At 47.2% G+C, this 11436-nt stretch overlaps 2 protein-coding genes across 7 annotated transcripts in view; one reads left to right on the top strand and one right to left on the bottom strand.

The window, feature by feature from the left end:
• Positions 1 to 4394: 4394 nt before the first annotated feature.
• LOC124032980 (heat shock protein 67B1-like) lies at positions 4395 to 8374 on the bottom strand. The gene is made up of 4 exons (XM_046344921.1): positions 7921 to 8374; positions 7304 to 7367; positions 6898 to 7018; positions 4395 to 5063 (listed from the first exon to the last, which is right to left on the bottom strand). The coding sequence occupies exons 1-4, from the start codon at positions 8372 to 8374 to the stop codon at positions 4395 to 4397; spliced, it is 1308 nt and encodes a 435-aa protein (XP_046200877.1).
• Positions 8375 to 10179: 1805 nt separating this feature from the next.
• LOC124034036 (coiled-coil domain-containing protein 60-like) overlaps positions 10180 to 11436 on the top strand; it is a 46060-nt gene continuing 44803 nt past the window's right edge. For all 6 annotated transcript variants that reach the window (XM_046346720.1, XM_046346719.1, XM_046346722.1 and 3 more), the window contains exon 1: positions 10180 to 10660. In XM_046346720.1, the coding sequence (XP_046202676.1) occupies positions 10367 to 10660 (294 nt within the window). In that variant the 5' untranslated portion in view covers positions 10180 to 10366. The remainder of the gene's footprint in view (positions 10661 to 11436) is intronic.

The following is an 11436-nucleotide window of genomic DNA, read 5'->3' as shown; positions in this document are numbered from 1 at the left end:
GCCATGATAAAGAATCCATGTTCCTATGTACTCATGGTAGGTAAAACAATTACTGTGTGGCTGTGATACAGTCAGCACTTCTATTGCAACTTCGTATTTCGTCGTCCTAACGTAGTCTACACTGCTATCTGCCCAGCAGCTAGCCAGCTAGCAAACGTACACCGTCTACCGAATAGCAGCACTGTAGAAACTATTACACTCAACTGAACGACTTGATTAGTGTAGTGTTAGCTAGCTACATAGTTGTCTTTGCTGTCTTCGTATCCAAGATAATTGTGTAGTTTAGAGCGTGTAATCTTAGAGTGATTATCTTAATTTACCAAGGTTAGCTAGCCAGCTATTTGTCGTCCTTAACGTAGGAGACACTGCTAGCTAGCCAACAGCTAGCCAACGTCTACTGAATAGAACTTCCGCACTCAACAACCCGGTCGCATTCCGCTTCGCTCCACAGGTAGTATCACATTTTTCATTTCATTTCATTACAGCACAACGGTTTGATTTGTTTGATCGTAGCTAGCTACATAGCTAGCTACATAGCCGTCTGTGTATCAAAGATAATTGTGTAGTCTAGGGCGATTTTCTAGGTTAGCTAGCCAGCTATTGTCGTTCTTTTAACGCAATGTAACGTAATCAACACTGCTAGCTAGCCAGCTAGCCCCCGAATAGCAGCACTGTAGAAACTATTACACTCTACGGAACGACTTGATTAGTGTAGTGTCAACAACGCAGCCACTGCCAGCTAGCCTACAAAGTCAACAACGCAGCCACTGCCAGCTAGCCTACTTCAGCAGTACTGTATCATTTTAATCATTTTAGTCAATAAGATTCTTGCTACGTAAGCTTAACTTTCTGAACATTCGAGACGTGTAGTCCACTTGTCATTCCAATCTCCTTGCATTAGCGTAGCCTGTTCTGTAGCCTGTCAACTATGTGTCTGTCTATCCCTGTTCTCTCCTCTCTGCACAGACCATACAAACGCTCCACACCGCGTGGCCGCTGCCACCCTAATCTGGTGGTCCCAGCGCGCACGACCCAGGTGGAGTTCCAGGTCTCCGGTAGCCTCTGGAACTGCCGATCTGCAGCCAACAAGGCAGAGTTCATCTCAGCCTATGCCTCCCTCCAGTCCCTCGACTTCTTGGCACTGACAGAAACATGGATCACCACAGATAACACTGCTACTCCTACTGCTCTCTCTTCGTCCGCCCACGTGTTCTCGCACACCCCGAGAGCTTCTGGTCAGTGGGGTGGTGGCATCGGGATCCTTATCTCTCCTAAGTGGTCATTCTCTCTTTCTCCCCTTACCCATCTGTCTATCGCCTCCTTTGAATTTCATGCTGTCACAGTTACCAGCCCTTTCAAGCTTAACATCCTTATCATTTATCGCCCTCCAGGTCCCCTCGGAGAGTTCATCAGTGAGCTTGATGCCTTGATAAGCTCCTTTCCTGAGGACGGCTCACCTCTCACAGTTCTGGGCGACTTTAACCTCCCCACGTCTACCTTTGACTCATTCCTCTCTGCCTCCTTCTTTCCACTCCTCTCCTCTTTTGACCTCACCCTCTCACCTTCCCCCCCCTACTCACAAGGCAGGCAATACGCTCGACCTCATCTTTACTAGATGCTGTTCTTCCACTAACCTCATTGCAACTCCCCTCCAAGTCTCCGATCACTACCTTGTATCCTTTTCCCTCTCGCTCTCATCCAACACTTCCCACACTGCCCCTACTCGGATGGTATCGCGCCGTCCCAACCTTCGCTCTCTCTCCCCCGCTACTCTCTCCTCTTCCATCCTATCATCTCTTCCCTCTGCTCAAACCTTCTCCAACCTATCTCCTGATTCTGCCTCCTCAACCCTCCTCTCCTCCCTTTCTGCATCCTTTGACTCTCTATGTCCCCTATCTTCCAGGCCGGCTCGGTCCTCCCCTCCCGCTCCGTGGCTTGACGACTCATTGCGAGCTCACAGAACAGGGCTCCGGGCAGCCGAGCGGAAATGGAGGAAAACTCGCCTCCCTGCGGACCTGGCATCCTTTCACTCCCTCCTCTCTACATTTTCCTCCTCTGTCTCTGCTGCTAAAGCCACTTTCTACCACTCTAAATTCCAAGCATCTGCCTCTAACCCTAGGAAGCTCTTTGCCACCTCCTGAATCCTCCTCCCCCCCCCTCCTCCCTCTCTGCAGATGACTTCGTCAACTATTTTGAAAAGAAGGTCGACGACATCCGATCCTCGTTTGCTAAGTCAAACGACACCGCTGGTTCTGCTCACACTGCCCTACCCTGTGCTCTGACCTCTTTCTCCCCTCTCTCTCCAGATGAAATCTCGCGTCTTGTGATAGCCGGCCGCCCAACAACCTGCCCGCTCGACCCTATCCCCTCCTCTCTTCTCCAGACCATTTCCGGAGACCTTCTCCCTTACCTCACCTCGCTCATCAACTTATCCCTGACCGCTGGCTACGTCCCTTCCGTCTTCAAGAGAGCGAGAGTTGCACCCCTTCTGAAAAAACCTACACTCGATCCCTCCGATGTCAACAACTACAGACCAGTATCCCTTCTTTCTTTTCTCTCCAAAACTCTTGAACGTGCCGTCCTTGGTCAGCTCTCCCGCTATTTCTCTCAGAATGACCTTCTTGATCCAAATCTGTCAGGTTTCAAGACTAGTCATTCAACTGAGACTGCTCTTCTCTGTATCACGGAGGCGCTCCGCACCGCTAAAGCTAACTCTCTCTCCTCTGCTCTCATCCTTCTAGACCTATCGGCTGCCTTCGATACTGTGAACCATCAGATCCTCCTCTCCACCCTCTCCGAGTTGGGCATCTCCGGCGCGGCCCACGCTTGGATTGCGTCCTACCTGACAGGTCGCTCCTACCAGGTGGCGTGGCGAGAATCTGTCTCCTCACCACGCGTTCTCACCACTGGTGTCCCCCAGGGCTCTGTTCTAGGCCCTCTCCTATTCTCGCTATACACCAAGTCACTTGGCTCTGTCATAACCTCACATGGTCTCTCCTATCATTGCTATGCAGACGACACACAATTAATCTTCTCCTTTCCCCCTTCTGATGACCAGGTGGCGAATCGCATCTCTGCATGTCTGGCAGACATATCAGTGTGGATGACGGATCACCACCTCAAGCTGAACTTCGGCAAGACGGAGCTGCTCTTCCTCCCGGGGAAGGACTGCCCGTTCCATGATCTCGCCATCACGGTTGACAACTCCATTGTGTCCTCCTCCCAGAGCGCTAAGAACCTTGGCGTGATCCTGGACAACACCCTGTCGATCTCAACTAACATCAAGGCGGTGGCCCGTTCCTGTAGGTTCATGCTCTACAACATCCGCAAAGTACGACCCCATTAAACCCCTACAACTCATCCAGAACGCCGCAGCCCGTCTAGTGTTCAACCTTCCCAAGTTCTCTCACGTCACCCCGCTCCTCAGCTCTCTCCACTGGCTTCCAGTTGAAGCTCGCATCCGCTACAAGACCATGGTGCTTGCCTACGGAGCTGTGAGGGGAACGGCACCTCAGTACCTCCAGGCTCTGATCAGGCCCTACACCCAAATAAGGGCACTGCGTTCATCCACCTCTGGCCTGCTCGCCTCCCTACCACTGAGGAAGTACAGTTCCCGCTCAGCCCAGTCAAAACTGTTCGCTGCTCTGGCTCCCCAATGGTGGAACAAACTCCCTCACGACGCCAGGACAGCGGAGTCAATCACCACCTTCCGGAGACACCTGAAACCCCACCTCTTTAAGGAATACCTAGGATAGGATAAAGTAATCCTTTAATTCTCACCCCCCCCCCTTAAAATATTTAGATGCACTATTGTAAAGTGGTTGTTCCACTGGATGTCATAAGGTGAATGCACCAATTTGTAAGTCGCTCTGGATAAGAGCGTCTGCTAAATGACTTAAATGTAAATGTAAATGTAAATGATAATCAACCATCTAGAAAAGGTTATTTGGAGGTCAGCATGTCAATATGAGGAACAAGGAATACCAAAGCATATGGAATATTGATTGTACATCGCTCTGGAAAATATTGTATGCTACATGACTTAAACATAATGTAAATGAATGTGACACTACAATTGGACATAGCTTTAGCCTTTTTCTTTTGCCATTGGTTTATTGGAGCGGCAAAGTGTGAGTATGTATGTGGGTCTTCAGGGTATATTTAGTTATGCAAGCTTTTGCTGCTGGCTGATGATGAAGTAGCCTGGTCCCAGATCTGTTTGTGCTGTCTTGCAAACTCCTTATGGTCATTGTCGGCAGTGGGCAGAACAGATCTGGAACCAGTCTAGTCATGAGGAGGAAGACTGCAGAATGTAGGTGCGATGGGAAGGATGATTTGATTCATAGGGAATCCCTGATGGGATGATGAAATGATGGCCATGGCTCTTTTTCTTTTTACTTGGTGTACTCCTGTTGCTCCATATCAGGGTGCTCTTGGGTTTCCAGCTCCTGGGAGTGGTGGGCCACCTCTTCTGGTGGACTCATGCCTGGCTCAGGATCCTCAGGCTGTGGGAGCTCTACTGCTGTCTCCCCTGTGCCCTCCGGGTGCTGGAGCTCTCCGCCATGGTCATGGGCCTGGTCTGTGTATTCCCCCTGGTCAGACGTGACTGTGTCTGGGGTGTCTGGGCTGTCAGGAGTCTTGAGGTGCTCAAAGGGCTCTGTGTAAGTCGGAGGACCTTCCTCTTCACTGGCTTCATCATCTGCGGACACAGAGGGATGTCTCGCCATCTCCCCAGCTGGCTCAGTAGGGGTCCTCTCATCTGCATCTCCTCTCACCTCCTCATGCCTCTCGGGTCCTGCCGCGTCGCTGTCTGGTTGAGCCTCTGGGTGAGCCTCTTCTCCAGGGACTTCCCGTGCGAACTCATCCCAGCGCTCGAGTGCCTCAGTTGGTGGTAGTATGCCAGGTTCTGTGGGGGTGAAGTCAGCGGCCTCCAGGGACACAGGAGCCACAGCAGGAGCCGATGGAGAAGGCTGGGGGTCCCGGGTCTCTGTGTCTGGCTCGGTAGTCCTCTCTGGCATGGCACCACCCTTCTCTCCCTCTTCACTTATGGCCTCCTTCTCCACCTAAAGAGACATATACAGTGGGGCAAAAAAGTATTTAGTCAGCACCAATTGTGCAAGTTCTCCCACTTAAAAAGATGAGAGAGGCCTGTAAAAATTTCTTCATAGGTACACTTCAACTATGACAGACAAAATGAGAAAAAAAATCCAGGAAATAATGTTGTAGGATTTTTAATGAATTTATTTGCAAATTGTGGTGGAAAATAAGTATTTGGTCAATAACAAAAGTTTAACTCAATACTTTGTTATATACCCTTTGTTGGCAATGACAGAAGTCAAACGTTTTCAGTAAGTCTTCACAACGTTTTCAAACACTGTTGCTGGTATTTTGGCCCATTCCTCCATGCAGATCTCCTCTAGAGCAGTGATGTTTTGGGGCTGTTGCTCTGCAACACGGACTTTCAACTCCCTCCAAAGATTTTCTATGGGGTTGAGATCTGGAGACTGGCTAGGCCACTCCAGGACCTTGAAATGCTCCTTACGAAGCCACTCCTTCGTTGCTCGGGCGGTGTGTTTGGGATCATTGTCATGCTGAAAGACCCAGCCACGTTTCATCTTCAATGCCCTTGCTGATGGAAGGAGGTTTTCACTCAAAATCTCACGATACATGGCCCCATTCATTCTTTCCTTTACACGGATCAGTCATCCTGATCCCTTTGCAGGAAAACAGCCCCAAAGCATGATGTTTCCACCCCCATGCTTCACAGTAGGTATGGTGTTCTTTGGATGCAACTCAGCATTCTTTGTCCTCCAAACACGACGAGTTGAGTTTTTACCAAAAAGTTCTATTTTGGTTTCATCTGACCATATGACATTCTCCCAATCTTCTTCTGGATCATCCAAATGCTCTCTAGCAAACTTTAGACGGGCCTGGACATGGCTTAAGCAGGGGGACACGTCTGGCACTGCAGGATTTGAGTCCCTGGCGGCGTAGTGTGTTACTGATGGTAGGCTTTGTTACTTTGGTCCCAGCTCTCTGCTGGTCATTCACTAAGTCCCCCCGTGTGGTTCTGGGATTTTTGCTCACTGTTCTTGTGATCATTTTGACCCCACGGGGTGAGATCTTGCGTGGAGCCCCAGATCGAGGGAGATTATCAGTGGTCTCGTATGTCTTCCATTTCCTAATAGTTGCTCCCACAGTTGATTTCTTCAAACCAAGATGCTTACCTATTGCAGATTCAGTCTTCCCAGCCTGGTGCAGGTCTACAATTTTGTTTCTGCTGTCCTTTGACAGCTCTTTGGTCTTGACCATAGTGGAGTTTGGAGTGTGACTGTTTGAGGTTGTGGACACGTGTCTTTTATACTGATAACAAGTTCAAACAGGTGCCATTAATACAGGTAACGAGTGGAGGACAGAGGAGCCTCTTAAAGAAGAAGTTACAGGTCTGTGAGATCAAGAAATCTTGCTTGTTTGTAGGTGACCAAATTTGTAGGTTACTTCTTTTCCACCATAATTTGCAAATAAATTCATTAAAATTCCTACAATGTGATTTTCTGGATTTTCTTTCTCATTTTGTCTGTCATATTATACCTATGATGAAAATGACAGGCCTCTCTCATCTTTGTAAGTGGGAGAACTTGCACAATTGGTGGCTGACTAAATACTTTTTTGTGTTCTAATGTATGTGACAGATAACAATAAAAAAGGACATGGACAGACACAGAGATACAGTTTTGTTATTACTCCAAACTAGGATATACCTCCTATGCTTCCGACTTCCTATTCCATACCGTACTTTATTTTAAGTGTCGAAGGCAAGGAATTGTCCAACACAGACAATTAGTACATTATACAGTTGAATTTCATGTTTCGCCTCTAGTTAGTTGTTCACCTGACCTGAATGGGAATGATGACATCAGCAGGGATGGTGGGATCAGGAAGTGAAGCTTCCACAGACAGGATGCCATCACCAGACAGAGAGGAGTGGATGATCTTAGGATCAATACCTTTTGGGATCCTGGGACAGCACACAATCATGTTATCATACACATACAATGAATACAATATTACAATACATAATGTTTATAATTCATCATGTCTATAAGTACAGTACTCATAAGATTAATTTATAATGTCATAAACATTAGTTTTGCTTTATGTTGGTGTAAACAGTAGTGTAAAATGTGTATTCTAAAAACGATGTGTCTCTTCTTGCTACATGAAAATGTATAATACAAACTGGTGAAGCTTAAATACATTTCTCAAATTCTGAATATCAATATGCTTTCTTGTGTAAACTTACGTGTATCTCCTGGTAAAGCGTCTAGCAATAAAGCCATGCTTGTCTGGTCTCTCCTCGTGTTTCCCTAAGGAAGAAATATACATTATATTAGCAATATGAATACCCACAGAGGATCTAGACATCAACACTGAGGAGGTGTCCCAAATGACACTCGGTTCCCTTTGTATTCCACTACTTTTGACCAAAGCCCATTTGGGTAGTGCACTATATAGGGAGTAGGGTGCCATTTTGGAGAAATTGATTGCTGTATGCCACCATAGTCCTACTCTCTTAATTTCCCTGAGCTGTTGTGTTCCACTAACTCACTCAAACTCTGTCCTGTGGGCATCCTGTCTAAACACCAGACTGTTTATGGTTTGATTGTATAGAGTGAAGCTTCTCCATACATCTTTACAACACTGAAGCAAATCAGTCTCACTATTGTTGTATAACATAACAGCAGCGTTTTGTTCAACACAGCAGCCCTTTACTTTATAATATACTTTGTCTGTGCTATAAAATAAGCATATAATGTCAGTTTCATTACACTGTATGCATCTATTCTATAACAAAAGAGTAGCATTTCAGTATACATTTCAGTATACATTTCAATCGCTTCACTACAGGTGTAGGCCTACCTCCGATTTCCAGGAAGCCTTCCCGGGTCCTGAGAGTGATCTCTACAGGGGAGAAGTGACTGACGTCCAGGGTGATCCTCCACTTGTACCCCTCCTCCCGGACCTCTGACAGCCCTTGCAACCCTGCAGACTCTGCCCTGCTCAGCCTGGGGCCTGGCTGGTGCATGGAGGAGGCCGGGACCAGGAAGGAGGGCAGCAAGAGGGGGAGAGAGGGCATGTACCCAGGCCAGGAGCTGGCCGCCAGGCGTCTATGGATGTTATCTATCCAGCTAAATTCACGGAGGTCTCCAGCCTCTAGGAATGGCGGCAGGCCAAAGTCCTGGTTGGGGAGGAGGCAACTGGGGCTCGGGGACTGCCACGAGCTCCGGAGGGCAGACCAGAATAAGTCCCGGGAGTTGTGGGGACGTGATGGTGCCGATGGGGCCTCCGTGTACGCTTTGGTCTGCTCGGTCATGATTCAGAAAAAATATTAGAGGAGCAAATAAGAAATGCAGTACTCGTCTTTAATGAGGAAGAGTCGCAGGAGGATGAATTCTTATAACAAAGGAGAGGAGGGGTTTCAGAAGATAAGAAGCACTGTGCAGTGAAGACCGAGAAGTCTCTAGGGTTCTTTATATACCCTCACTGTCTGTTTTAGCACTTATTAAGCACTAATGGTTATCCTATGAGAGGGGAATGTGAGGGTGAGGTGATGGGTGCGCCTCAGAGTCAGGGCCAGGGAGAAGGGGTCATAAACTCTGGCACCCTATTCCCTTTATAGTGCACTACTTTAGGGCGCTAGTCAAAAGGGCTCTGGTCAAAAGTAGTGCACCAAATAGGGAATAGAGTGCCATTTGGGATGCAGGCAGAAACAGAACTAATTACATTTATTTATAACTGTGAGGGGGAAATGGCAAATAGCTGCTGGATGACTCCAGACTCAGACTCTGTACGAGTTGGAGGAGCATAGTCCTGCCCCGGCTGTGAGAGCCCCGGCCAAACATCTCACGTCTGTGTGTGTGTGTGTGTGTGTGTGTGTGTGTGTGTGTGTGTGTGTGTGTGTGTGTGTGTGTGTGTGTGTGTGTGTGTGTGTGTGTGTGTGTGTGTGCGTGCGTGCGTGCGTGCGTGCGTGCGTGCGTGCGTGCGTGCGTGCGTGCGTGTGTGTGTGTGTGTGTGAGGTGGAGGAGGTCTTGTCCAGGCCCAGCCCCGACTGTGACAGACCTGGCCAATCTTCTCACGCTCTAGTGATCTTTATTCTCTCTATAGTGTCTCAGCTGTATGATGAAAGGTGTGTAAGTCAGGCCCTTTTCAAATACTTCCTTCCTCCCTTTCATCCTTCCTTCCTACCTTACCGAAGAAATCCCTTATCTGATATGATTGGCTATGTGAAAGCTATGTGATAGAATCATTGCTTAGACCTATCAATTTGTGTTAGATCAGTGATTACTTCAAGGTAGGGAGGGAGGAAGGAAGGCTGTGTGTTTCCAACAGGACATCAGTGCGTATCCTCAGAGTTGAGTCACAGCTCATAGAGATGCTGTTTGTTTTGGAGCATGAAATGCCTCCCGTGGGAATTTGGGATCGAAATGTTCTGTGTCATCTAAAATATTTTTGTGCAGTGTGTGTGTACATGTGTGTGTTCATGTGTGTGTGCTTGTGTTGAATTGGTGTGTGTGCCCTCTGAAAAGCTTATTTTTATTCGTTTTGGCAGTTTTCAGTGGGGTTATTAGCATTCCCATCTTTTATCAGCTATGACAGAGTTGTAATTGTTTCATCTGTGAGACGCCTTGAGATACTGACACACTGTCCATTGGAGCACAAACCCGATAGAACAGATGTCTCTGTCATTCAGCAAGTTTCTACTTCAAGGAGCAGGCAATATGTTGTAAGCAGAGGTTGAATTGGGGTTTTGTGGAAGATTGCTGCTGTTTACAATTCCCCACTGTCTTCTTCTAGATGACTAATATAAACTCTGGACAAGATTGTGAATGCATGGAGGAAAGTAATGATAGGTATATCTTCAAAAGGATGTTAGAGATTTACAGTGGTGAAAGTCCTACTAGGCATGTGCATGTGTTATTGTACCAACAGTAACATCCTCAAAAAGTCATTGAATAATAAATAATATAAGAGAAAGCCAGGAATCCCATACAAGCATGTGCATTGTTATTGTGTTTTCGATATAGTTGGGCCTGCCATGACATATAGACTACCACCTTGCAATTTCTGTGTGGGCTGAGTTTCTCTGTAACCACGGGAGACAGGGTCCTACAACAAAAATGCGTGAGGTTCAATGTAGACGCCGGTGCCAAAGTCTAACAGCCCATTCTGCGGTTTCTTATTTTTATTTTCAAAGATAATCATGGCAATTTCAATAAAAAAACATTGAGTGCTACGATATATTTTAAAAACGTGACCTACACAACGTTTTGTCTACAACTTGAAAGCTTTGTCTGGTGTTGTTACAATGACGACTCATCGAAATGCAGCACTAGACCCGCGTCACTTCGTAATAATCAAACCGCTTCCGATTCTTAAACCGTCGGGAGAAATGCGCCAGGCCCGGAGCAGAACGGTGTGGTCTGCCTGTCAGACGACCAGGGAGCAGGTGTTCTGGGATAACTATCACCGACGACAGTGGCAGCTGAGCCGGCAGGGCTATAGAGCAGCCCCCTGGAGACCCTATGAGGAGGTCGGACAACCGCTCTACCTTGAAACCAAGAGACTCATACTAGAATCACTGGGGCAACCTGTGGAAGAGGTGATTGTTTCCCCCTGGCCTTGTATGTATCTGGAGATTGTGTCTAATTGAATAAGAATAATTTAGGCTACTGAGTGGGCCTAGTTTAATTATGTGACAGTTTATGGTAGGCCAGCATAAATAGCTCACAAAGTATGCCTAAATATTTATTATCCTTCATACGACTACCATGTAGCCTACTGCCAGTTCCATTACACTAGGCCATGACACTCAATCACAACATGAATTAGCATTTTTGACACTAAAATTAACACCTATGTTTTTTGCCATTATATCATAATAATGATGAGTGAAGATGAAAGTTTTAGTTATTGGATAAGTAATGTATTATTATTTCATATTTCTTCCTTCCCTCTCTCTCTCTCCCTCGTGCGCACTGTCTCTCTCGCGCTCTCCTTTCATGTACCCTCTTTCCTCCCGTTGAACTCGGGTTTCCCTGTATGCAAGTAATATTTTCTCTCTGGTGGGCGGTGGTGTGTGTGTGTGTGTGTGTGTGTGTGTGTGTGTGTGTGTGTGTGTGTGTGTGTGTGTGTGTGTGTGTGTGTGTGTGTGTGTGTGTGTGTGTGTGTGTGTGTGTGTGTGTGTGTGTGTGTGTGTCTGAGCACTCATTTCATGGCATCCTGTCTATCTCCTCATTTATCAGTCCTGTCCCCTTGGACTGACCGGGCCATTCAGCATCACACACACACACACACACACACACACACACACACACACACACACACACACACACACACACACACACACACACACACACACACACACACACACACACA

Source organism: Oncorhynchus gorbuscha, linkage group LG04, assembly GCF_021184085.1.
Source record: "Oncorhynchus gorbuscha isolate QuinsamMale2020 ecotype Even-year linkage group LG04, OgorEven_v1.0, whole genome shotgun sequence".
NCBI classification, from domain to species: Eukaryota; Metazoa; Chordata; class Actinopteri; order Salmoniformes; family Salmonidae; genus Oncorhynchus; species Oncorhynchus gorbuscha.
Note: the sequence above shows the minus strand (reverse complement) of the source record. Positions and strands in the feature narration are given on the sequence as shown.

Coding starts and splice junctions, on each gene's coding strand:
- LOC124032980 (XM_046344921.1), bottom strand. CDS start 8,374: ATGACCGAGCAGACCAAAGCGTACACGGAGGCCCCATCGGCACCATCA. Junction 7,019..7,303: donor CGCTTTACCAGGAGATACAC/GTAAGTTTACAC, acceptor GTGCTGTCCCAG/GATCCCAAAAGGTATTGATC. Junction 5,064..6,897: donor ATGTCATCATTCCCATTCAG/GTCAGGTGAACA, acceptor ATGTCTCTTTAG/GTGGAGAAGGAGGCCATAAG.